This window comes from Trachinotus anak, unplaced genomic scaffold (genome assembly GCF_046630095.1).
Source record: "Trachinotus anak isolate AG129_WGS33_773 ecotype Australia unplaced genomic scaffold, CSIRO_AGI_Tana_v1 ptg000011l, whole genome shotgun sequence".
Lineage (NCBI taxonomy): Eukaryota > Metazoa > Chordata > Actinopteri > Carangiformes > Carangidae > Trachinotus > Trachinotus anak.
The window spans coordinates 19,564,283-19,592,179 of NW_027273862.1; the positions used below are offsets into that span (position 1 = coordinate 19,564,283).

Below are 27,897 nucleotides of genomic sequence, written 5' to 3' on the forward strand. Positions count from 1 at the left end.
TTTTTTTTTTTTTCTTATAACCTCCAGTGGAAAAATATGAATTACAGCACTGCGTGGTGGACATGCGCGGAGCTGCAGCGAATATGGCGGCTTGCATCTGATAGAAAGTGAGGAATCTCCCATCAAAATACCCTGTTCACACGGTTGGTACGGCTCATGTCTCATTATTACTCTCCTGCTGGTGCAAAAGACCGGTTTCTCGCTCGTTTGTTTTCCGGGCTGCAGCCAAAAGGCTGACTAGCTTTCCCTGGCATTTGTCCATGCAGTGATAGGTAGCAGAGCATGTTTATACTGTAGTCCGTGCAGACCGAGAGCTTGGTGCGTACAGTAGCTACATTGAACTCTGCAGATTTCCCTTTGCTTTCCGATTCCCGGATTCCTGCAGAGGATTTCACTGCAACTGAGAAAAGGTTCGGCGCGACTCTGCAGCTTCGTAGCATCGCCCGTTGTCTTCATGTAACGTTAGCAGTGTTTAGCCTGTATAATGAGCACTGTCCCGCCCACTAAATGTGACCATAACCCAAATGAAAATGCGTCACAGACTTTTCCTCACATTTAATTATTATCTTGTGATCATTTAGTCTCCCTCTCACCCCAATCTAGATTCTACAATTGAAACAGAAAAAAAAAAAAAAAAAAAAAAAATCACTCATTGATCCACCATGCATGCTACCTGCTTCCACAGAGGTTTGATCTAAGACATCATTAAGTGACGGTATCAAGAAAAATACTGATGAAAGAACAGACTAAGTTACCATCCTGGAGGTGACGCCCTGCAGCGGCTCACACCCCTCAGCCTCTCAGCAGCAGTAATGTGATCCACACTCTCCTGTCCCCGAAGTGTCCCGGCTGGCAGAGCAGATACCAGGCGAGGCAGGGGACAGAGTTTTTCATCTGGATTTGCAGGTTGATCTCACCGTTGTCACATTTTTTTTTTTTTTTTTTTTCTTTAAAAAAAGGATCATTTTCCCTCTGTAGTCCCAACAGAAAGGGTGTGTTGCTTGGAAAACATGAACTTACTTTTTCAAACTTTTTTAAGGACTTAATTATTTAAATTAATCACAGTATTAAATAGGAATAAGTAGTCGATTAATCAGCCTGCAACTAACTATTGTGACAACCACTTGTCATTTCAACAACAATGTAAAATATTATCGAGCGGAGCTGAAACTAATGATTGTTTTCATGACTGATGAATCTCCCAATTATCTTCTTGATTAACAGATGAATGATTTTGTCTATAAAATGTCTTTACAATTGCGACATATTCTGAAGAGCTCAAAGATGTTCAGTTTACAGTCCCGTAAAACAAAGAAAAGCAGCAAATACTGTATGTGGCAAATTGGGTTGGAAAATGACTAGATGTACTTTAATTTTCAGTTCTAGCAGTTGGACTTGTCAGTTAATCGACTAAATGTTTCTGCCTTAGATTTGCTGTTTGTCTCATGTGATAGTAAACTTAATACCTTTGGGTTTTGTCCTTCACAAAACAGGCAACAACAATGTTGCTTGTTTTGCTTGCTTGTTTAAACAAATGATGAGTCAGTTAATCAAAAAATTGTCATCAGACTAACCAATGATGAAAATAGTAAAAAGTTGCAGCTCTCATCTGAGCTCGGAGAGTCAGAAATCAATTAATAACCTTTTTTGGGAGCGTAACTGACATTTGTTTTTTACTGACTGCCCTTTGGTCCAAAAATAAAGTGATATTTATTTTTGATTCTTTTGGCTCCATTACCATAAATGTAGGTCAAAATAATCCTCTGCTAAGTTAAGGCCCCTTTCTATTTTTGTCTACTTAGTTGTACAAAAAATGTCCACTATCCCTGTGTAAGCAGATGTAACATAGACATGTAAACATGTGAAAGAAACTACGCATATCTGATCAGTTAGTGCTTGAACAGTTGGTTGATTTATCGAAAAAACGATAAATAGAAAATGAATCATCATTGATAATCGGTTATCATTGAAGTTATTTATCAGGAAAAAATGCCAAACATTCTGGTTTCAGCTTCTTAAATGTGAGGATTTGCTGCTTTTCTCAGATTTACTTTATTGTAAATTGAATGTTTTTAGATTATTGGACTGATGGTCAGATAGGTTATGCTATTTGAAGCCTTCTCCCTTGGAAGATGTGTTCTAAAGGTGAAATTTAGAATTAATGAATTAACTTATTGTAGAAGTAATTGACTGATTATTGATTTAGTAAGGAAGCTAATCGTACGGCCCTAGTGTTGATGAAAAATGCTTCTCAGAAACTTTACACTTATACTGTGTGTAAAAGTTGAAAGATGAAAAAGCAAGCATCAAACATAAAAAAAAGTAAAATGCAGCCTAAATATATGCACTACATTATTCTTTTTATTATTATAACCAAAAAAAAATTTGCGTAATGAATAAAGTTTTACCTATTTTTATCACATGAGGGAAAAAAATACTATCATTAACAGTTTGACGGCTCCTCTTGTCAAACAAAAGTTACAACCAGGCCTTCAGGTCATTTTTCAGATCCTCTCACTGTTCGGGTTTGTGGACGTTACACTAATCCCAGATCAGTGGCTGCCTAAGTGGAAATGGAGGTCGTAAAAATTAAGTGCTTCCTGGTCTACTGCGAGGTTTTGTCTGACCCTCTTGAGTGAGGCAGACAGACCAGTGCAAACATTGAACCAGTCTGAAGCTGAGCGAGGAGCAGAGCTGGAATCCTTTTCATGTCAGTCAGCAGATGTCCCACATCCACACATCTTAATGGCTTTTTATGGCAGCTTGGAATCTTTATGGCTCCTTTTGACTCAATGGGATTCGCTGCAGAGACAGAGGGGTCTTCAGAGGGAGGGACAGACACAATGCATTGCAGATGCTAAGATTTTTAATCCCAAGGAATGGAGACGTCGCCTGTCCTCTGGAGACATCTTAACCTTTGATTTTCTGGATTTCATTTGGAATGTAGAACCTTTTTTTGATGCTCTGCTACCTTGGATTATATCTCTGCTTCATTTTGAGCTATCGCTATGTATGGACATTGTAGGCAGTGGGACTATGCTGAGAGTTTCTGTGAACCTGATCTGGGTTTTTGGGCCAGATTTTCAGCATAAACTGTTTGGTAACAATTTTATTTAATGAATTATTCTTACAGTGCATCAAAAGTAACTCAAACTCAAACATTTTGGGCAGAAGAGGAGTGGACAACACATATCATTTGTTGGACACTTCAAAATTTTAAATCCATTTACATCAGCATAAGTGTGCATGTTGTTAGTTTTAACGGAGTATCATAATCTTATGATGCACAGTTGTTACGATTAGATGTTGTTATTTGGCTCTAATGCATCCTTTCATAACTGTTATCTTATTTCATGTATAAAGTTTCGGTAAAGTATAGAATATTAATTGTTTGTATATAAAATGTGATTAACAGATTAGACGTTGTAGGATTATGTAGGAACCTGAAGCAAACACACTGCAGCAAAACATTGGTGTATTTGAATGGAAGATTGGCTTTGATAGTGAAATTATTAATGTATTTTAAAGAATGATATTATTCTATTTTTAGTATTGTTCCCAAATCCCTTAAAAAAAAAACTAATGTTAACCATACAGGAGTAAATTGTGCATTTGTTGTTATTTTTAGCCATGGGTTAATACACATCTGCCACAGGACTGTTTATGTGGGGTTGAAATAAAACAAACTACAGCACGTGTGTTCATGGTAATGAAGGGACAGTGCAACAGAGTGGCTGATTGTGTTTTTAATACCACAAAAGAATACATTATATCAGGCTCTGGCCACACAGGCAGCTGTTGTTAGCTGGATCAGCTCATCGCTGATACTGGTGTTTTCATTGAATTTGTTAGACAATAAGAAAAATAACACCAACCTTTAGAATGAAATAAAATAAAAATATTTAATAAAATAAAATAAAGATAATCAATGAAATTACCACCGTTCAACATTACAAAAAAGGCAAGGCCAGTTTATTTGCATAGCACCTTATAACAACAAGCCACAGTGCTTCATATAGGATATCAAAGACATCAACACAACTTATTAAAGAAACACAGTACAATATAAAAAGAGATTTCAACAGGATTAAAAGAGTCAGATAAAACAGATGATAAAAAATAATGACAATGAGACAGACTAAACAGGACAATAAATGGTCCCAAATAAAATTTAACAAAAGGTGGTGCTGTGAGATATCACGGGAAAAATGTGCTTACGTCATGAAAAGATCACCTTTACAGGATGTCCAGCCACAGTATATTACAGCAGGCCTGTGCTTTGTGATATTTTTGAATATTCTGGATGAAGTTTTTGTTCTGTATCTGTCTCTTCTGCAGTGTAAGTAACAGTCTGTCTGACTTGACCTCCTCTGCAGCAGCACATTGAACTTTGGTCATCATGGGCCGAACACCACACAGAGGTAGGCCCTCACAGTGCTGCTTTTCTGCTCGTCCTGTTGAACTTAGACTGATTCTGAAGTGTACTAACAGGCTCCAACACCAATTTGATCACAAAATAAACTCACAAAACGCTGAAAACGCTGTTTGGTGTGCTTGACGTTCGCTTTGCTTTTCCTCAGAAGTATTACAGCTGCAGGTTTTATGCCTTCATTCTCACACTAATTACAGTGTGCATGTCAGAAGCTCCCAGACTGATGAGCGGTTCAATCACCGTTTTGATTTCAGATCAAAAAGAAGAGAAGAAGGAGAGACGAAGCAGCATCACAGCAGGCTCTGCCCTTGACAAATCAAATGGTTGGCAATTCTGATTTCTGGCTTATTCCTCTTCATTGCTGATCCTTTCATTAATTGTCTAATATAAACCTTTTTGAGTTAATAACTTTTTTCATTCCACTGGTTCTGTGTCAATGCTTACATTGACAGTGATCTTTTTCTTTTACCCCAGAATTTACTGAAAAGTCGGCTTTTCAGTAAATTCTTTGGTGGCACTTATAAGTTACATGTTAAGCTCTCTTACAAACTCTCTTACAAACATTTATCAACACAAAACCATAAACTGTGCAGATTTAGCAACTGTAGCATAAACAAGCTTAAAATGAGCATTTTTATCCCTTCAATCCATTTTACATCCAAATAATTTACTAAGGACTGCTATATATTTACAATTTACTTGAATAAGACTTAGTTTTGTAAAATGATGAAATTTTGCTTCATGAAAAGTGTTTTTTAAGCAACAAAATGTTTTGTGAACCCAGCCACCTATTTGTTTTGGTCAGTTAATCGTAGCATTTGTAGTTAATGGTTGTCACTACTGTGCTCTCTCTCGCAGTTTGCTTTAACAATCTTTCAGTAATCTGTAATCTGTTTGCTCCTGTTTCTATTGCTAGAGCCGTTCAGCTGGGAAGATTATCTGAGAGAAACGTCCTCCATTGCAGCGTCGCCTACCTGCTTCAAACAGGTAGCTGATCACTGACATGCATTGTTAAGGTCCCATACTATTTATTTCCCATGTATTGTTTCCTGAGATGGATTTTCCAGTGAAAGTGCCGTCTGTTATGGCTCAGGACAAGCACGTTCGGTCTGATGTTGTGTAAATAGGTGTTGCCTAGTTGAAGGTGCTGTTTAAAGGATAAGTCTGGTGCTATTCTATGTTTTTCTAATTGTCAGCAAAGACCAGTTCCAACAATAAATGGATTCTTCTAACAAATGTCTGTGCAGCCAAAGCCTGAGATATCTTATTCCTCTGTACCACAGAGCTCTGTTATAGTCCAAAGTGACCTGTCCCTTCATTATAATAAACATGGGCTCATGTGGTTTTTTTTTTGTTTGTTTAATTGTTTGTTGTTTTTAATAAAATTAAATAAACTGTTTCTGTTAGTCCATGGCTGGAAAAAGTAATTGTTTTTTTTTAAAGATTTACATTTGCAGTTGGAACAAATGGGCTTGGTACCACAGACAGACAAGCACTGAGAAAGGCACTAACACATGGCTGGTTTTAGTCTTTTATGGGATTTGTTGCCTTATCCTATCTTTACTGTAAATGAATTAGAAGTCCCAGTGTGCACAGTAAGATAACCCTCAGATTATAACAATCCTTCTTACTGGGAAAACAGATCAGTGATCTGACACAATGAAGACTAAGTCCAGTAACGTGTCTTTACTGTGTTGTTTGTTACTAAAATGAAATCTCAATAAAATTTGATGAGACGTCCTCACAACACAAACTGTGTGACAGTGACCTTTGATCTTTGTGTCCCACTGCAGTCCAGGGTCCCCCCCTCCAATGACTTCAAAGCAGGTATGAAACTTGAGGCACGGGACCCTCGCAACTCTAACTCAGTGTGCATTGCAACGGTGATGGGCATGATGGGTACCCGTCTACGCCTGCGCCTGGATGGTAGCGACAACACAAATGACTTCTGGCGGCTGGTCGACTCATCAGACATCCAGCCAATAGGAACCTGCGAGAGGAATGGAGACATGCTGCAGCCACCCCTGGGTAAGCGTCTTTAAACTGGTCACTAGCCGACATTTAGACATTTATGTATTTTCAACTGATTTTTTTAGTTTGCTGGTGAAGTGAAATGTTTGAGTAATTACAGTTGTCAAATATCTTAATCAATGTATGAAACATACATACACATCTGTATATGTCATTATAATCCTACAGTTTTTTCCCTGTGTGCACACGCTCATGGTGCACTCACAGTTAGTGTTTCACTTATTTTGCTTGATTAGACTCATCGGGAGTGAGGGGGGGGGGGGGGGGGGGCATCTTGTTGACTCTCCTATTAATTTTGTTGTGCTTTATCAAAGGCCTTCTTTTGGGCAGACATTTTGACTCATTCAACTTAATGTGGTGCTGTGTGGTACTGATTTAACATGATCTACGCTGGACTTACAGCAATGCATGCTGGTTAGACATTATGTCTGACTGTCTAACATAACATTAAAACCTTGTGAGTGCAGGGCGACCACTGTTTCTCTCTTCCGGTGGCACCAACTGGGAACCAACTCTGTGACGACAGAGCTTTGTGCTAATTGGCTTAAAGCTTCACTGACATGCGTGACGTGTGATGTGTTTTTCCATAGTTTGTGTTAAGGACTTCTGATCCATTATCTTCTATGGTTATCTGTCCCAAAGAGTATGCAATTTATTTGATCTCCTCCTTCTTCGCAGCTTATTTTTTTCGTAAAGGCACCAGCACTATAGTTTTCATTTTCAGCAAGGAAGCTTTAAAACAGTGAAGCTCAGGAGTTTATTATCATAAAAGAAGTAATGCCCTCATAGGTCATATTTTTATCCTTTAGATTTCTTTTCTTTTCACCCTCCTGGCAATAAGATAGCCCTTTATTTTTTTTTGGTATTACTCTCAAGTCTGTGCTTCTCAATAAAACAGAGAGAAATAAAAAATGTGATCTCTCTAAAAGTGTTGCATTAGCAATGTGTGATTGTTCTCCGATATACCTTAACCCAACGCCATTGATGTTTTCATAAAACATCACACACTTTCATGTGTGCCAAAAGAAGAATATAAACTTGTGTCTGGCCTGGAAATGTTTTAGAACGGTGTCTATAGGTTTTATAGCTGTGGAAAAACACGTTGTAGCATACAACGTGTGATACAGGTTCACAATGTGCTGGCGTGTTGCTTACTGATGATGCAGTTTTGCAATAGAACAGGTGTTTTGTGTTTCTCTGCTATTCCTTATATACTGTACTGACTCTTGTGACCTCACTGACACGATGGGAAGTAGAATGTGTCCGATTTGACGGCAGTCTTTTTATACATGTTGACCGTCAACAAATGCATCTATAGTAGAAAAAGCATAGGGGGCAATGAAAACACACATTCACACCTGTGTTTCTCCTACTGTGACAACACATAGAGTTTGGTGGTATCTCTACTGTACACAAGATTTTAGCTGGAGCAGAGGTCTCATCAACCTGTGTAGATGTGCAGGGCGGGCAACCACTCTTAACATAAAGAAATTAGGCTCACAGATTTACATCATTATCCACACCCAGAAATATGAAAGGTATAGGTACCCTGTTATTAATGGTACTGTTTTGATGTATGCAGGTTTCAGGATGAATGCCTCCTCATGGCCCATGTTCCTCCTGCGGACGCTCAGTGGAGCAGAGATGGCCCCTGCCTCTGCTTTTAAGAAGGTAACTGAAAGTTCCATATTGATATTTTTTAACTGATGCTGTCAAAACTTTGTGTTGATGGTTATTATCTTTAAAATGTAACAGTTGTATGTCACAAAAATGTTGTGAAAAAGAGTGAAACAACATTTGGAGTCTATCTTAAAACTTTGCAGTGAAAGCCATTATTGTAGTAACCATCACAGACACAAGAGGGAGCCACTCAAAAATCACCATATACAGTTCAGACAGTTCCAGTGAAAACATATAGTATTTATCATAGCAAAAGTGCTATGTGGAAAGCAATGTTTTGCTGTTTAGTTTCACTAAAAATCTTTTTATTTTTTTGTCTTTTTTACATTAGGTTCAAATACTTTTTTTTACTTAATCGCTAAGTTGATATTTTGGCATTGCTAATCAAACTACAAAATGTTTATTTTGGCACAAAATTGACTTGATATTCATGGTTGACTTTTTTCTTTTTGTGTAGCTATTTGTTTGACTTTAAACAGAGATGCTGTGAACATTTTACAGTATTTATTTGCTTGCTTATATGTATGCATGTATTTGTTTGTATAGGAACCAGCCAGCCCTGCTAAAAACTACTTCCAGCCTGGTATGAAGCTGGAGGCGGTGGACAGGAAGAACCCATACCTGATTTGTCCTGCCACAGTGGGAGAGGTCAGAGGTCAGGAGATTTTCGTCATGTTTGACGGCTGGCGAGGCGCCTTTGACTACTGGTGCCCCTTCGACTCTAGAGACATCTTCCCCGTCGGGTGGTGCACCCTGACAAAACACAGCTTGCAACCACCTGGAAACTTCTGTGAGTGCTCTGCCTTTTATGTTTTTCTTGTTGTGCATTGAGTCCAGTTACTGTGAGGAGTTCCATGTGCTCTGAGCAGTTTTCATGTCTCAAGAACCGTAGATGATAAAAGATGGTGCTGATACCACAGGTTTCCACCATAAAGTTGATCATATCATTATATTTTGGATAATGCATACATGTGACAAATATGATTTTCTTCAATTTATAATTCTATAATGTTTCATATTAATAGCTCCTATGTATCTTGTGAAAATCAAATAAATAGTCTAATTAGCTAAATTAATTAATTATGTGTACAACTTTTCTCAATCACTTTGAGGCAATTCACACATCAGAAACATCATTGTCATAACTCTTAATGCAGTTCTCAAAACAGTTAATGTCAATTAATAATGTCAACATTGTCACCAATGAATAAAACCCTCTCTCCAGTGCTTTAAGATGTAGACACCAAATGTTTTGATATTTTAACATAAACCTTTTCCTTAAGTCAGTAGACTTAACAACTTAAACTGCAGAAAATGCAACGCAGAGTAAACAAATGTTCATACACAGCAATGAAATGTGAATCATTTCTTTGTAAATTCACACAATATATTTGCTGCAACTGAGGAAAGCAAAATGATAAACATGGAACCATGTAAGTAAGTAATAGACAAAGAAAAGTATGTAATGAAACTTGCAGCCATAAATACACACACCCTCTGGTACCTATTCACTCCTTTCCCTCACGTCGCCACACAAAGTCTGGTTCTTGTACCTGCATGACACCTGCTTCCTGCTCCATTATCAACACTGTGCACTGGCTGAAACCTGGGCTTTCGTATATTCAAGTGTGTACTGCAGTGCCATGACATGCGCCAGTGACACAAGACTGAGAACATTTGTTTCTCTTTGTTTCAAATGATCCTGTTCTGAGAGCATGTGATTACATTTGATTTCAATTGAAGGGCAATTTTACATTCTTACTACCAGTGACAGTTTGTGACTGGCTTTGCTCTGTCATACATATTTGAAATAAGTTTGACTGAAAATACTAATCCAGTGAAGGACAGTATGGAGGTGAGTGAGAGGTCTGTAATTCTAACTGGTGAACGTACAAACTGTTTTCATGAGTTATCAGAGTCGGGTGATAAATGCATCTGATAAGTCAATTGCATCGAAGCGATTGAGAAAAACTTTAATATACCATAATGATTAGAAAAGGCTCATGTGCCAATTGACTGAGACTGAGGTTCATGTAATTTTCAGAATATAGTTGTTCATTCCCACCGATTACTTTGCACTTATTGTCCTAACAATCAGTAGGGGCTCATTTGGGCCAGTAGTAAGCTATTTTATTGTTTTTGTTGCTATTGTTGACTGGTGTTGCATCTGATATTAAAAGGACATTGTCCAGTTTTTACCACTAGAGAGCAGCACAAGCACACATTCAGATGTGTCCCCTTCATTACTAAAGGCTGCATGTTGAGTTGTGGCCACTGACATCTCATCTTTTGACTCTGAGGCTGAAACAAAGTCTGAAACAAAGTCTGAGTAAAGAAAATCATCTCGATCTGTTCTCTGCTCCGACCTCCTGCGCACCTTAATCAGCCTTCATACTGGGAGCCATATTTCTCCTCAGCTGTGGGGAGAAGTGGGGGCCAGAGTAGAGCCATTATCAAGACAGAGAGGCCTTGTTCAGAGTGTCTTGAATTCAGAGAGCCTTGTTGTGCCTAGATCTCACGGAATGAGTAACAATTTGCACTTTGCATCAGAATATGTCTCAGGCACTCTTGATCAGATTAGATGCCCCACTCTCACTTGTTTTTTTAAATTATTTGCACATCTAATAAAAAGGGCAATACGAATAGAGAATAGAAATTCCAGAAGGACCTTGTTAGGAGATTCATTATTTTGTCCTGAAAAGGTTGGTGTGTGATGAGTCGACGTCTTCAGTACCAAATTTGATCAAGGTCAGAGGAAAACATTTTTATAGGTAACTAATAGACCATGATATTTTATAGTACCACGTATCTTAAAGTTTTCAAAACTGACTTTTCAGATCCCTCACTTCAGTTTAAGTAAAGTACCAAGATTAAAAATACTTTAGTAAAAATACACAAGTATTATCAGCAAATCTGTAAAAGTAATCATTATGCAGAATAGCTCAGTGTTACATTATTATACAACTGGATAATTATAATTAATAAACTAACATGTGAGCAGGATGTTATTTTTCTAACTGGAGCTAATTTTAATTACTTCATATACATCTGTGTCGTTTATCTGTAAATATGCATCTTTGTTTTAAATGTAAAATATTTATCTCCAAAGTAACTTGTAGCAAATCAGTGTAGTGGGGTAAAATGTACAATATTTGCCTCTGAAATGTTGTAGAATGTTGTTGAAGTAAAAAGCAGAATAAAATGAAAAAAATTAACTTGACTCAATGTACCGTAAATGAATGGACTTTTTTATGTTACTTTCACCACTGGTTATATAAAATGTTTAATGCATTAACTGCTAATTGTAATCAATAATATTGCATGTTTTTGGAACCTTATAGAAGGAAAAAAATGTAGTTAATTTATTAAGTAATTATGATCTAATTATTAAAGGTTAGTGTTAGTTCTTTTATCCTTACATTATGATAAATATTAGATTATAGTGCCATTGAGTGACATTCTTTAATTACTTAGCTGTTAATTATCTTTTAAGCCATTATCTATAAATTATTTCAGTGGAAGTAGAAGATATGAATTTACTGAACACTTACTTTATACAGGACCATAGGCACACACTTGACACTTGAATATGTTTGTCCTGTTGCTTGCATTGTTAAAAGCGTAGAAGAAATTAGAAAAAACCGTTTGAGACCTGAATTTCATTTGTGCTTCCTGTGTGTGTTTTTCCCTCTGTTCTGTGTTGAGTTGTCCGTCTTTGCTGGTGGGGTTGTGACCTGCAGCTCTGGCCTCCACACTGCAGTCTGCAGAGTCTCTTGAATAGATTCCAGATTCTGTTCTTGTTCACATACATCAGTACTGCATAACATAACCACAGGCTGTTTTTTTAACGTCTGATAGTTTAGTTCATTGGCTCCATTTTGCCCTTTTGATAGATGTGACAAAAGAACTTGGCAGTTGGAGAAAAACAACAATCACTGATTTTTCCACAAAGATAGTCACGTATTCCCAGAGTCATAGGATGTATGTCATCTAATGTAACCAAGAAATGCTTCAGTCTTCTATAGGGACATCTTATTTGTCCTATTTTGCATCCAAAGGCTTCTTTTTTATTTTTAAGAAATTAAATATGTAAGACATTTAAGATGTGACCTATTGTCATGACATGTATTTTTCTATAATGTAGTTTATTTGGAGAAAAATAATTGTGTTTTTCATTGAAAAGAGGCAGGCAAGGAAAAAAGAGTTTCCAAAATTAGTTGTTTTTTTTTCTGTACGTTTTAGTTTAGGAAAGTATTGTAATCTTGTTATAAACTTTATATTCTTAGAAATATCTCAGATACTTGTTTTTTGATTTATTCTTAATTAATTGATCACAATCGAGAATAATTCACGTGCACATTTAGGTCTCTCCACAAAAAAAGAACCATTTAAAGAAATTCTGTGATGTTAAATTTCTATTTTTATTACCTTAACAATTTTATTACCAGGAAAAATTGCTGTTTTGATTTCAACCTAGCATCATTCAGGTATTTTCTTTTAAGGAAGAGTTACCTGTGCAGTTGGAGTTTAAGTTTGGATTTTTTAAAGACGCTATTTTATTTGCCAGTTGCTTTGTAGAAAACAGCTGTTCTTTGGCCAAGTTTGGAAACATGAATAATATTTTTTTTCTATTTTAATTTTATTAATCCATTTGATCAGGTAAGTCCCATAGAGGATAGAAACCTCGTTGGCAAGAGAGACCTGTACAAGACGGTCGCATAGAAACATTAAAACAAAGCAACAAAAAATCTGGTGGTGAATAAAGCAATACTTAGAACAGATAATAGTACGGAAGATATTTAAAGGACCCATGAGTAGGATTTAGCACTGTTTTTAGAAATGGAATATGATATTCCTAATTATTTTTTCATCAGTGTATAATCATCTGAAACTAAGAATCATTGTGTTACCATTAGCCTAGAATGAGCCGATTACATCTCCATAGGGAGAGGTCCTCTTCCATGGAGCTTGCCATGTTGTAGTGCCATGTTTCTACAGTAGCCCATAATGGACAAACCAAACACTGGCTCTAGAGAGGGCCTTTCCCATTGTTATGTTCCTTGAAGGCCACCGTAGTTCTCCTACAGGCTCGCAACCTCACCAGTATATGCCACTAAAGCCTATACACTGGACCTTTAAATATCTAAGAAAACACGAGTAAAATGCCCAATAGAGATGGTAAACTCTTAAAACACCATAAATCAAACACTACACTGTCACTGATGAAAGATATGCTGCTGTCATCCTAAATGACACAGATGCAGTGATAACTTCTCAGTTTACCTATATCCATTTACCTTTTTATTTAATGTTTGTTTACTTTACATGTACTCGTTTGATCTGTGAACTAAATCCTTTTTTCATTCATAAATACTAAAACTTATTTGGAGAAGATCCTTGCTTTTGCCATTTAAGTCGACGGTGACATTTGGCAAGAAATTCAGATATGAGCTGTTCTTTTAAAATAACTGAAAATATTAATAACATAATTTGAAGTGCAAAGTGCAAATTTGTCGGAGACCTCTTCAAATAACAAAAACATTGTACCACACCTTGCGGGACTCCTGAACATCACTCAGACAAAACATTCCCTGTCTACAGAAATTAGAGCTTTAATTGATATTGTTAAAGTGTGCAGACAGTGCTGAACTATTAATTATCAATCAGGATGTAATTATATGGTAATTATGCACAGTGGTTACAGGAGTATGTCGCTATGTGATTTCCTCTAATGCTAAAGCATAATGTTCAAGGTTTGGCTATTTAGTTTCTTTGGCAGATATTTAGACATTTGTCATCCATCAAAATCAGTTTGACAAATAGCTCTGGGGTGAGTCCTTTGATTCTGAAATTGGAGGTTTTGATAAAGTTTAGCAGGTGCAGTAAACAGCAATCATTCTCATGTTCGCTGTTACGTTACATCAACTCGCTTCCAGCAGTTTCCTCCACTTCACCCTTTTATTGGTCAAGGAACATGTGGCTTTAAAGTTCCCAAACCAACAAGCTTGATTACTCTGAGGTGTGTGCACATGTGTGTGTGTTTGTATGGCTTTTCTCCTCTTAGTTGATGGATGACAGCAGTTAGATGTCTGTCAGAGCATGTTCTCAGTCCTCAGGCAGTCAGCCAGTCATGTTAAGTCTCCATCCAGTGTTTATGTCTTGATACACCAGAAAGACATTAATGTTCAGACGTAGCTCCATACAAGGCTGCCTGGCCGACAAAACACTGGGGGTGAGAGGAGCTGCCATGATGTGATGTCCTTATATCTGCTTCTGAGCTCAGTAGGGGCCGGGTTCTCAAAGATATTTAGGACTGGTCTGTAGTGTCAGCCCATTTGTAATTTAGCTCTGAGATTAGTGTAATGCTAGTTTGAAGGTTTCACAGAAACAATGACTTTTGATTTTTATTAGACTATACAGGTAGCCACCCTCACACCAGGCTCACTCTGAATTTGTGCAGCTTTCATGTCATATTGGAGTTATCGTAATCATCATGTTAACAAGTCGGCTGCAGTTAAGAGGAAAGTTGGTAATTACTATTATTGAAGTGCCTGAAACCAAACAAACATGGATGCTTCTTATCAGCTGAAGACTGTTGTTCAGAGTGATTACACCTACATTTAATGGAAATGCTTTTGAAGACATTGTTAGTTTCTTCATTTGGAAACTGTTCTGAGCCTGACTGGCGAGTAAGCAAAAGAATCGAGTCCCACCACATTAAGAGCTCAGCTCTACCACAGGTCTTCACTGCCCAGAGATTTCATACTGCCAGAAGTTTTTTGTGTTGTTAAACTCTTTGCTGAATTTCCCCTGTGAAATGTCCTTGTTGAATTCTTCCAGAAAACAAACTGAATGGTTTTGACTTGGTTACTCAGTTACTGATTCCTCAGCCATGTTTTTTTGTTCGTGTCTTCACTTACCCGGGATTTATGGCAATTTAGTACCACTTAAGATAGTCCACAAACAGCTTTGTGCAACAGATTTAGAAATTTAGACATCTATTTGAAGTCTGATTAAACTACAGTCAAAATCTGTTGTTGAAACCAGCGTTCGGCCTGTGCTTGCAGATTTACCCTGTGTGCAGGGAGAAAGCATAATGTAAATTACCAGACAGCAATGTTTGTATGCATGTAAGTGAATAAGTAGGGCTTGGTTGAGGTGTTAATGAGCTGATAATTAGCCGTGCATGTGAGAGAAGGAGTGAGAGACTCCGTAATTACTACTACATTTAAAATTTCTAATTAGCTTTCATCAGAATTGTCCTGTTTTGACCCTGCTACACAGTTTTTCAAGGAGCTACTGAGGATGCCAAGATTGGTTGTGTAATTATTTTTCCTTTTTGTACAATAAGTGTAAGAATAATTTTTATTTTGGTGGGATTTGTCTTTGTTGAATTGGGTCAAAATGCAGGATAATGATTTCTGAATAATGCATGAAGAATACAGCTTGCCTCTGTGTTAGCAGACACAGACACGCAGTGGATGTTTTTGGCTATTTAATACAAAATTATACGACTTTTCGATAGTCTGGATTCTGTATTTGGGTAAAAATTACCTTGTGGATGTGAATTTAATTTTCTAGATCTTTGATTGATGTAGAAACAAGGTGTTTAGTATTGCACTTAGACATAATCACATATTAGTATCAAAAACCTTAAAAATTATGTCAGTGTGTTCTAAAATATCAAGTGTATAAATTTTTTGCCTTTTTGCTGTGACCTTCTTTCATTTCAACATCATAGACCATCTTTGAAATTTGGTCGTTATAGGCAAAAAAAAAAAAACACACTCTCTGTGGGGGTCCTAACAAGAATAGATGTCAAATAATTACATATCCATGAGCTACTGACTTTCTCTTTAAGAAACACCATGTTGCACACATTCATGTCAAAGAGTTTTTTTCTTTCTTGAATCTGCAACGTTAGCGCTCCTGTTTGTCTGCTTACGAGCAGATTAAGATGTCTTTAACTAAAGGGACTTTTCCCATGCAGGCTTCCTCGCACTGCCCTGCTCCACATTGTTCCCGAGCCGGGGTGATATCCGACTATGTGCCACTGTTTCCTGACGCTGGACCTGGCCATCTTTCATCAGAGAATGTCTGAATAGGCTAGGGTTACACTGAGGGGGACCTCCTTCTGGGCCGTGAGAGGGTGTGTGTGTGTGTGTGTGTGTGTGTGTGTTGAGAGAAAGCCTGCATATGTGTGCACCAACTCCAAGAGTTTGCCCCCTTTCACCCGTCTCAATCAGGACTCTTCTGATCCAGTTTAACCTTTTACCCCACCCACCCGTCTTCCCATCCCCCAATCCGCTCTTGGAGCCCCACCGTTAACCCCTTTCCCCCATCATCTCCCCCTCCCCCAGAGGCTTGCTCAGAAGCAGGTGACTGATGTAGACTGTCGATATGGCCTACAGATAACATGAATAAAGGGCTCAGCCCCCCTCCTCCCTGCCCACCACCCACCACACCCACCCACTCTTCCTTCCTTCCCTCCCTCCCTCACCCTACCCTTGCCCAGCCTCTATGCAAATCTAAACACACACCCCCCCTCCTCCTCCTACTCATTCATTGGGAGGGAAGCTTTGCGTGCTTCAACCAGCAGCAGAAGCAGCAGTAGCAGCAGCAGCGTGGGCTTTGTTGTGGACTACTGCCGGGAGAAAAGAGAAGGAAGAGACAGCAGAGAGAAAGCAGCTGACAGAGAGAGAGAAAATACACCAGCAAGTATAGATGAGGAGAGTATTTTAAAGAAAGTGAAGAAAAGGAAAAAAAGGCCTGGGTAGAGAGGGAAACAAATCAACACCAGCTAAAGGAGAAAGAGAGAACCAGGAAGCAACTGTACTGAGTGACTAGTATTGTTACGGACATTACTATCACTACCGCTGCCTCCACCACTTCTAGTACTAGTACTTCTTCTACTGCGACCGCCGCAACAGCAGCAGCAAAGTTCTGCTTTTTTGGTGGGGATTTCCTGGTGAGTGCGATATGTTTACAAAGTTGCTCTTTTAGATGAATAGAAGAAAAAAACTTTTTCTTGTTTATATTACCTGCATTGTGTTTTAGAAATATTTTATGATGAGGTCTGCCAGATGTAGTAAACTTTCATGGGACTATATTTTCTGTTTCCTTTTTAACATATGAGAGATTCCCATAAATGCATCAAATTAACACCAATAAATGCTGCACAAATTCACATTAATTCAGTCAATGATTTTAATACAGGAGGTAGTAATTGTGTCTTGAAATCACTGCTTGTTTAGATTTGATAGTTCTGTGTGTATTTTTTTTTTTTTTACTAAAAAGCACACTCTCACCTTTATTTTATTGTAATGCTAAAACATAAAAAGGGAAGTGAATGACAAACCCACTGTTCAGATAAAAGTTGTGTGTCATCTCACAAGCACAGAAGCCTCCTTGTAAATGATTAAGCTGCTGTTTCACACAGTTTTCTTTGTCTTTTGGATTGACTTGCATTCATTCAGATTCCGTGTAAGAGACTAGTGGCCATTGCTAGTCAGACAGACTCAAAGTCTGGAGATTTAATAGTATTGTTGGCTGTAATTAAGTTTGAAGGTGCATGTGTTTTTGATCATGTTTTTTTTTTTGTGTGTGTGTGTGTAAAGCTTCGGGAATTAGTTTGCAAAAGGCTCAGGGAATTTGTGGATTAGTGGATATCAAATATTTGCAGTGCACTGATTTTATGCACCTGTCAAAGGTGAACATCAACACTTGTCACAGGAGAACAACTGTGATTTTATTTAAAAAAAAAAAAAAATTGATGAGTGTTTTGAAGCTCGAGAATTTGTTCAGGAGAACATTATTGTTGTTGTGGTTACGCTTTGTGGCCCGAAGCTATTTAAGTTACTTCCCCTGCTCTGCTTTCTATGCACAGTCACACACACCTGAATCTGCAGTTCATGCGTTCCTTACTGCCACAGATTCACACATCCTGTGTGTGTTTACATGTGTGGCTGAAGAGATTGTTTCCACTGAGAGTGCTCGGCATGTAGGTGTGTGTGTGTGTGTGTGGTGGTGGTGAAGGGGGGGGGGGGTAATTAGATGAGAGGCAACTCTGTGGTGCCCCTCCCCCCACGCCCCCCAGACAGCAGACACACTTCTCAACGACCCTGTTCGCATGCGCGCAGAGCACAAACACACACTCACTATCCACGCACATGCACGTTTCCTCGGGCTGTGGCTTACACAGGTCAGCGGGTCGAGTTGGAATTATATAGTCATGATCAGTACCATATGTCTTTGTTTTGTTGCACTGTATGCATGCTAGGGACGATTGTTTTCTTTTGTTTTTTGAGGGCTAACTATGCAGGAGATCTAGATTTTTACAGATGTGTCTTTACCTTAAAGGTTTTGCACGTTTTAGTCAGTTTTCAACAAATTACATTTTACATGAAAACAAACCTTTGTGCAAATCACTTTGCTGTGTTTTGATAATTAAGGGTAAAGTATTTTTTTGAGAAAAATACCAGATCATTGCTGGTTCTGGCTTTGTGAATGTTAAGATTTGCCGTTGACTGTTTCATGTCATTTTAAAGTGAATAATTTTGGATTTGGAGTGCTGGTCATAAAAAACAAGCAAGTTGAAAAACTAACTTTGGGCTCTAAGAAACTGTGGTATTCAACATTTAATAAGCCTTCAAGTTAATTAAGGATATAGGTGGAATAGGTGGATTCATTGATAATGTTAGTTGCAGTTGCAGCACTAATATAATAAGTTTGAAAAAGCTCAACAAAATGTAAAATGTACATGATTGCAGCAGAATGTTGCTACTAGTTTGGTCATTAACCCTTTTACAAGCAGCCTCCCATCTGCGGCTCAATCATTAAGTCTGTGCAGCCAAACATTGTTCAGACCCACTGATTTTAATTTAAACTCATGTGGAGAAAGTTTCCATGGATACTACATTTTGGGGAGGTAGAGTATAAAATGATGCACAAGGCATTTTAAATATTTCCATTTGATGAAATGGCTCAGCCACAAGAAGCGCAGCATTCTGGGTTTGAATATTTCACTCAGTGTAAACATCACACAGCTTCAATGAAGAGCATGAAGAAGCTTATACTGAATATATGCGATACTTTCAGACAGTGTGGAATTAAATGACTTCATAAGCAGATTTTCTTTGAAAGTTGAAGCTAAAATGCAGGTGGTGATTAGTCTTTTAAATAAATGTGATGATAAACTAATATATGGTAGAATATGACATTAATCAGTAGCGTAAAAATGGTACGTGTTGCTTTAGTGGCTGTCGCATAATGTGAATGGATTAGATTTTCTTTTTTGCAACAGGCAAAGATCAAAGAAGGCCCCTGACTCAGATTTCCTATGGTGAATTAAAACCCACTGATACTGATTGGTACCCTGCAAGCAAATTTTGATCTGCTTTGTAGGGCTTATGGCTTTTAGCTCAGTGTGAATAAGCGGGCCACTGTGCGTGCAGGTTGGTGTCGCTGTTCCTCTGTGAGTGCGCTTTGTGTAACCGCTCCTGGTGAGCAAATGAACTCTCACCCTCTGAAACAAAACACTGCTCTATTCTACACCCACTTTCACTAATTTCCCAATTAAGCAGCTTTCAGGGTGCCCTGGCTGGCCCTCAGAGAATACTGTAAACCTTCCATAGTCGCTCTATATCGTCTCAGTGAAGGAGGCTCTGATGAAAGCCTCAGCCCCTTGAGAGTTTCCACATGCACTCACAGGCCCCTGCTCTCACCAGACAATATGTTTGTATTGAAACAGGAGATGCTTATCTTTCTCTTTTCCGCCCTTTCTTTCTTACTCTCTAATTTTTGCTCTCTGTCTTCCACACATACCCGATAATGATTATGTGATAATATCACACGGTCACACACAGGCTAATGAAGATAGAGGCAGTGTAGTGGTGCCACTGCTTTGTGTGTTCGTTTTTTTTAAACAATGGTTATTGCCTTATTTCACACTTTATTCTCACTTTTTTATATTTTAACACTTAAGCCGATTGACCTTTTAGACATACATTTTAGAATAGTATTTATGTCCCGAGCAAAGTCTTTGAGTTGGAGGTTATCTGTAATCAAGAGAGTGCCTTCAAAGAGGCTACTAGATTGTTTTTTTTAAGTATCTTTTATTTGGATTGTGAAGCAGAGGTAGGAAACAAGGGGAGCGGGAGGCAGGATGGTATGCAACAAAGGTCTCTGGCCAGACTTGAACCTGGGATGTTACACTCACATGATCAGTGTCTAAGACCATGCAGCCAACCAGGATGGTTCAGGTTTTCATGGAAAAAATAAATTATTAATGTATTAAAATATAATGTCATTTGCCACTGTCAATCAGCATAAACGCCTTCATGGGACTCTAAAACTCACACATCACAAGTCAAACTAATAAAATACCTGTTTGGTTCAACCACAGCACCAATTTAAAAACACCCTGATACATTATTATGATATTTATAATATTGACAGAAGCAATTTGTTTTAAAATTTCACACTCCAGTATATTGGTATCTGTGTGTAGATCAGCTGATGGGTAATAAGAAACGGCAACGGAAAGTCACATTTGAGAAGACATTTTTCATTGATTCCTATCTGTTGACATAGACAATGGTTTAAACAATATTTCCTGTAGCTTGTCAGTAACAAAAGGGTGCAGGCATGAATTAACAGATAAAGCTGAACTGGGTAATGGACTATTTTAGCTGTCAAGAATTCATCCTCAATACAGGATGTATACACCAGACTTTGCTTCATGTAATGTTTATTATGGCTCAGTATAGCTTATCATAGTTTTGTTAAAAAATAAATTAGATTTATTTTACTGTATTCCCAGTTATTAATATTCCAGTAAAGTCTATTGATTAAGAGTTACAGTTATACTTGATGTTATTGTTTTTCTCCCAATCACAACACACCGTGGTCGCTCTTTTATAATCAAGTTCAGAGGATTCTTAGTAAAATTATTATGTTTCGGTAAATGTTTATGTTTCAAAAGGGAGTTTTTGCAAATATCCCATTGGCATTGGCCCCAAAGGATCCAATGTTTAGTGCTGTTTATGGAGAAGAATTTAAATCCGATCACCATAATCACTATTTTTGTCATATTGCTGGAGGCAGAAGGTTTGATGAATTGTCTAACAGGCAGGTCTCCAGGGGCTCGTGACTTTTGACTCTGATTTCAGTGAAGGGAGGGGCTTGATACAAAGGACCTGCCAATCTTGAAATCCAAACAAATCTCTTCTGCAGGACCACTCCATTATTTATTTTGCCTCTATATTTTGTCATCCCTCCCAAATGTCTTCATAATTTTTGGAAAAACTGGACCAACACCCTTAAGTTCTGCCCTTGAGGTGCTGTGAAATGTGACATGTCTAGAAATGCAAACCATAAATGTTGATTCACATGTCTTTGTTTGAAGACTCTGTGTAGAGGGAAAATAATTGCAGGATGTTGTTTGTGTGTGTGTGTTTGCTGATGACAGATGACATCTTGTGCTGCAGATTTAGAATGTATTTACATTAAAAGATAAATCAAACTTTTAATGGGCCAATTACTGTCATTTGACCATTCTCTCTCTTATAATATTCAGTGCAGGGACATCTTGCTAGAGGAATAACAATATATTATTTATCTCTCCCTTTCTGTCTTTCTCCCTTCCATATCCCAGTTACCCTCCCTGGTGCCCTCCTTGCCCCTGTTTCTTCCACCTCAGCTTCCCTCGCTACACGTCGCTCCTCATCCAACTCCTCCTCCTCCATGCAGACCTCATACCGACTGCCCAACCCCTTGCCACCCCTCCCTGTTCGCAAGGGCGTCCGAGGTCGTCGTCCCAAATCCCAGACTATTGCTTTGTTGAAGGCAGCGGCTGAGGCGGCCGCGGCAGCGGCAGCAGCAGCATCAGTAAATGGAGTATCACAGAGCCCTGCCAGAACCACTCCTGAGGTTCAACTGGCCCCCAGACCACACAGGAAGAGAGGGCCCAAGCCTAAGAACAAGGTGAGATGTCACAAGAGTTGTAATCTGTTATGCTGTGGGCCAGTGACCCTGCCATTTTATGCTTTATGTATGCTGGCAGACATGGTTTTGATAAAGAGGAGACAAGGTCAAAGGTGGACTATTTGAGGAAAGAAGGGGGGAGTTTTTGTGGATGTTTATGCATGGTAAATATACACTGAGGAGAACAGCTCTGCTTTACAAGCTGCTGCATGTGCTGCTGTGCAGTTCATGTGTAGTCGCGAAAGATTTAAGACACACCTCTTAATATATCATTAACTAAAAGCCATTGTAGGTTACAGAGGGTTAAAAAAGATAGAATTTGTGTTTATGCCCCAGAAGAAGCCTCGGGTGGTGCAGTCCCTTGGATCATCATCAGTTACAACTCCGCCTCCAGAGACCAGACTGAGCTCCAGCCATGTCTCAGTGGACAACAACCATAGCAACAGCTCAAATGTAGTTTGCACAGGTAAACTGGATGCTTGAAAGTGCACTCATGTATGTATACAGTATAAAGCAGGTTGTAGCAACTGTGTGCTGGTGAATTCTAGCTGATTTAACAGTTAAGTAAAATGTTATTTAATTGCTTGGAAAGGATAAAAAATATTTAGTTATATATAGTTTTGTTTCATCGTTTGCTAATATTTCTTCTCTTTGTGACATCCCAGTTTGTGTCTATGTGAACAAGCATGGCGACTATGGCCCGCATCTTGACCGAAAACTAGTGCAGCAACTCCCAGATCACTTCGGTCCAGCTCCAGTCAATGCTGTTCTTCAGCAAGCTGTTCAGGCCTGCGTGGACTGTACATACCAGCCATCTGTGCTGCTGTCGTTCCTACAGAGCCAGTCCCACACAGGTGGAGAGGTCATCAGAGGTAAATGCAGCATAACATCACAGGATATTCTCTCTGACAGAAACTCAGCAAACAGGTTTACGTCTTCATATTGCTTGTTTTGATCTACCAGCAGTGCAAAACCCAAACATTGGTTCTTTTCACAGAGTCAGGCTAGCTGTTTGCCCTCCGTTTCCAGTCTTTATGCTAAGCTAAGCTAACCTAATGCTAGTCGTAGCTTCATATTTGCCATTTCATATCAATCTTCTCATCTAACTCTTGGCAAGTAAGCGAATAAGTGCATTTCCCAAAATGTTGAACTATTCCTTTAAAAGTGACTTTTAACAAGCACTGCTAGATAAATTCTAATGTATTCCCAACACTGTATAACCTGGATAGGCAATCAGCCAGGTGAAATTGGTTTAAGCTCACACTCATGGGTCATGAATGTGTGTGTATGTGTGTGTGTGTGTGTGTGTGTGTGTGTGTGTGTGTGTGTGTGTGTGTGTGTGTGTGTGTGTGTGTGTGTGTGTGAAGTGAAAGAGAGGAGGAATAAAAGAGTGCCTGTGGCAGCAGCTGATGTGAACACTGTTTCTGTAATCAGAAGTGACATGTGCGTCTAACCTGGTTTGGGATTCTGGGATTGGGTCTCCCTTGGCGGGGGGGCAGATTGGGAAGGCTGTGGGTGAGGTTGGGTAGGGAGGGGGCTTTTAATTTGTGGATTTGTGCAGGCTTGGCTTGGGTGGGAGGGTGTAGTGCAGTGTGGGATTGGGTGAAAAATGTCTGTGAACGCTTATAAAAGGGGGGGTGCTAACCATCTGCTGTTTTCCTTTAAACGCGAATGCATAGTGTGTGTGTGTTTGTGTGTGTGTGTGTGTGCAGGTGTGAGTACATACAGCACAGAGACTAATAGCTGTTTATGTTCTGCCCCCTAGTGCGGTCAGAGCATGGTATTCGCTATGTGAAGCTGCCCTCCGCCTCCAGTGCATCTTCTGTGCTGCGGTTCCTGGAAAACATGTGCCAGCATCTGGAGAGTGACAGTCTTTTCAGCTCGCAGCCGTTCAGCCCCTACAACAACAATACACGTTTCTACAACAAGACCAAGTCAGGTCAGAATGGCAAATATGTGGATGGAGTAACTGTGAGGGGAGGAAGGGAAGAGCTTCCACTTACAGCCACTTACAGTTTTTAGCTTACTGTAAACTTTTGTCTTACTTGTGTTGTCCGAAATGCAACTTTGAGGACACTGAATGGACACTACACATTTGTCTTTTGTTTCACACTAATAGAAAAAAAAGTTTTAGGCCTTCTTCCTATGAGCAATAACATCAATAAACAAATGTCAGCCTTTGATTTCTTAGATTTAGCTCAAAACTAACGATGGAAAGGGATACATGACGACCGACTATACTGTACATCCATTAACTGAAAAATAAAGACAGCAACTGACCCTTGCCTATCTGCTAAACTGACAGCAGTTGTGTATGGTCCAGTACAGTACAGTGCAGCAGTTTTTCTGTTTTCTATTTGTGTTCACAATGTCTTAACGTCGCACTCACCACTTCTTGAAACAGAACCGCCGTCCCACACTGAGAACGGCCTGACCAATGACGATTCCACAAAGGATCCCGCTCCCAGCGCCCGCCCCATTCACACCGCATCAGACTACAGAGCAACAAAGAAAGAGCGGCCATATTATCCTGGACACACACACACACCGCCACCCCTACGACGCGTCAGCTCCAACCCGGCTGAACTTGGCCCAGTGTGTACACACAGACGAGTGGAGGGTAAGATTAAACACAAACACACACACAAACACAGTCACCAGGGCAAAATCTGCGTCGCTGGGGGCGTGTCACATGGGCAGGTGTTTAGAACTACTGTACAGGGCAAATTTCCGTGTGAATGCTGGTGAAACATACAAAAAGTCTCCATAATGTTTTGGTTAGCTGTGCTGCCAGCAAGGAGAAAATACTAACCAGAAATTCTACTTGAAGACTGATAAAACGCAAAGTGGCAGGTTTGTACAACTCTTCAGGGGTCATCACAGTGGCAGTTAGCTTCAAGGTAAACTGCAGAATGCAACAATGCCTTATGGTAAATTAGGTTTTTCTTCCCGTGGGTGTCTTTAATAGTCCGCTGAAGGGTGTAAATGCACTTCCCCCATTCAAATCAATGCCGCAGTTTTTCGTGCAGAGCAAATGTCGGCGTGAGCACGGCCGAAATTTCACAAATTTCAAAGCCATTTGTGACCAATGGCCTTCTTAACATCTGACTGTAAGACTGATGAATGAAATCACAAGCAGATGGTATCATATTAAAAAAAGGTATTAGCTATTAGTTTAATTTGACTTTCCTTTCTTGCCATCACAACCTGCAGCAGCTAGCTCAACAACAGGCCCAGATCATGTGAAACAGGACAAAGAAGTTTCAGGGAACGACGCTTCTTCCTGGTCAGTTGACGATGTCATACGGTTTGTCCAAGAGGCGGATCCCCAAACTCTTGGCCCACACGTCGAACTGTTCAGGAAACATGTGAGTATCTCATTTATATGAACTCTTTGCCTGTCTTGTTTAACGGTCAGCTACACTGGTTTTCACTCACTGTGTTGTGTCATACAGTCGCCTGGATAAATAATCTCTTCCTGAGCTTTTAGGCAAATCAGGCTCTAATTTCCACCTTTCAACACCTTAATCAAGTCATTGTCATTTTGATGGAAATGCTGTGAGAGGACGTGCTTGTGATGTGCCCCCCTGCTGACAGCATGCTCCTCTCTCTACAGGAGATTGACGGCAAGGCTCTGATGCTTCTGCGCAGTGACATCATCATGAAGTACATGGGACTGAAGCTTGGCCCGGCGCTCAAACTCTGTCATCACATCGAGAAGCTGAAACAGACTAAACAATAGAGGATGAAGGCACTCTTTTCTCACTGGCAACCAAACACATACAAACAATAATTCTACAGGGATGTAGGTGCAGTGTAAATCCACCTTAACCAGTGTCACCACCAAGGACAGTGAGCTCATGTTCTACTTTTTATGAATTTGTGGATTTTAGCAACCTGCAGGGAGTTAAAAACTTACAACCTTAAACACATGGTGGGTATTTTATGAGCCGATTTGAATACTTTAAAGCCAACAAGTAGATAAATTGATAGACTTCAGCATTTTCCTCAGAATTTTATTCCTGACAGTATGGAGAAAGCTTTGATATATCTGCATATAGACCTCAGATTTTGGGAAAGAAATAAAAAAAAAAGCATAATTAAACAATGAAATCAAAAAATAAAATATGAAAATCCAAGGAATTGCTATACAGTACATTAATTCTTAATGACCCTTTGTGTACGTAGTACCAGATATCTGAGGATAATCATGATTTTTGTTCATGTTTTTTTGCCTTAATATGAACTGGAGGCCATCATTTATCAGTTAAGTTACCTCTAACATTTCTACTTTCTCACACACACACACACACACACACACACACACACACACACACACACACACACACACACACACACTCAAACATAAACATACTGCAGATTTTATCTCCTCAGATGTCTGGCTGTTAACGTATTTTTTTCCCTGGTCAGAATTTCAGGATGCACTCAAGATTGGGAAAGTTAGTTCAGGTACTGGCAGTGAACGTCTCACTGCATCTCACTGCGTCGTTTCTAACAATGCAATAAAAGTTTCTGAATGACTGCGTCTGTTACAGACTGTCACACTTAGTTTATACATGCCAGTGAATGTATGCAGTCATGAGCATTATTACTAACAGGTACTGAACAACGGGAATGCTCAGTTATGTGAATGAGAAGTGTTGAAGGGTTTAATTCCAAAATGTTGGAGAAGACGTCTTGTTCCCCTTAAGTATAAAAGGATTCCTGTCCTCAAACAATTCACTTGTTATTGACAGAGATCATAAATTAACTTTGGCAGAATGGACTCCACTTTTATTTAAATGGTGAATATTTTAATTTGGAAGAAAACCTTTCATCAGTTTTGATTCTGCAGTGCAGGCCGCAGATGTAGAAAATCACTTACTGAAGAGTTTTCTCTTTTTTATTTGTGTCTCTTTCGTGTGCTGGAAGACATTCAAGGTTTCAGCTTGAGCAATGATGTGGCTACATGATTGTATTATGCTCTGAGAGTCTCACACACACATGAGACGTACACATACAATGACTGGAGTACTGTAAGTGTTTTGACATTAAAATAAAGGTAAGGATATAAACTGTCAAGTTTGAGTGCTGTAAAGAGAGTTAAAGTGCTCCTAAAAGAGTAAATGGTGGAGAAACTGTTTTGTACAAAGTCAAGCCAAAAGGTTGTTTTTTGATATCATTTTGTACTGTTTCAAAGTGTATCAACCTGTATCAAGCGTAAGTGTAATCAAATTTTTTCTGCCTGAAATAGTTCTTGTGTGCACCATCAAATAACTACTTACAGGACGATGTTGTGTCCGAGTAATTATTCACATCTCAAAGTATTTATCTGTTTTCGATGGCAGAATTACAAATTTTCTGAACATTTCAGAACCATTTTCAAACCAAATCATGTCTGTTGTAGCTGCATTTCACACTGTTGCTCTCCTGTAGTGGTGACAAGTGGATACTTGAAGCCATCTTGCTTTAATGTGAAACTCAGGTTTTAGTAGGGGTTGTTTCTTAGATTATGTTTTACATCATTAGCATTTTGTTTTCATTACTACAACATAGAGGGACTGCACAATAATCAATTATGTATATTTTTTATGCCTTGTCATCTATCGATCCTCAGCATTTCATGTGTATATATACAACTTTTTATTGTAAGTTCAACAAAAATGTTTGTTAAAATGTTTGATATGCATTCACACTATTAAACATTTGTTTACATCAGCTTAGTGTTTGAGACCTCAGCACAAAGCCAACATGGTAGCTAGTACAAGCTT

At 38.9% G+C, this 27,897-nt stretch overlaps 1 protein-coding gene across 6 annotated transcripts; it reads left to right on the top strand.

Annotated features, from left to right (window-relative positions):
- The first annotated feature begins 24 nt into the window (after window positions 1-24).
- scml2 (Scm polycomb group protein like 2) lies at window positions 25-27,844 on the top strand. Of its 6 annotated transcripts, none has more exons than XM_071489437.1 (14): window positions 25-143; window positions 4,339-4,421; window positions 4,687-4,755; window positions 5,349-5,419; window positions 6,226-6,460; window positions 8,046-8,134; window positions 8,690-8,933; window positions 21,798-22,126; window positions 22,463-22,592; window positions 22,792-22,998; window positions 23,892-24,065; window positions 24,531-24,746; window positions 25,340-25,494; window positions 25,743-26,265. In XM_071489437.1, exons 2-14 carry the CDS (start codon window positions 4,400-4,402, stop codon window positions 25,866-25,868), a joined length of 2,067 nt encoding a protein of 688 aa, XP_071345538.1. In that variant the 5' UTR covers window positions 25-143; window positions 4,339-4,399; the 3' UTR covers window positions 25,869-26,265. The 6 variants fall into 6 exon arrangements, with proteins under 6 accessions (XP_071345538.1, XP_071345543.1, XP_071345542.1 ...); XM_071489442.1 differs by having other exon boundaries at window positions 25,343-25,494; window positions 25,743-26,012; XM_071489441.1 differs by having other exon boundaries at window positions 22,466-22,592; window positions 25,743-26,012.
- Window positions 27,845-27,897: the final 53 nt, after the last annotated feature.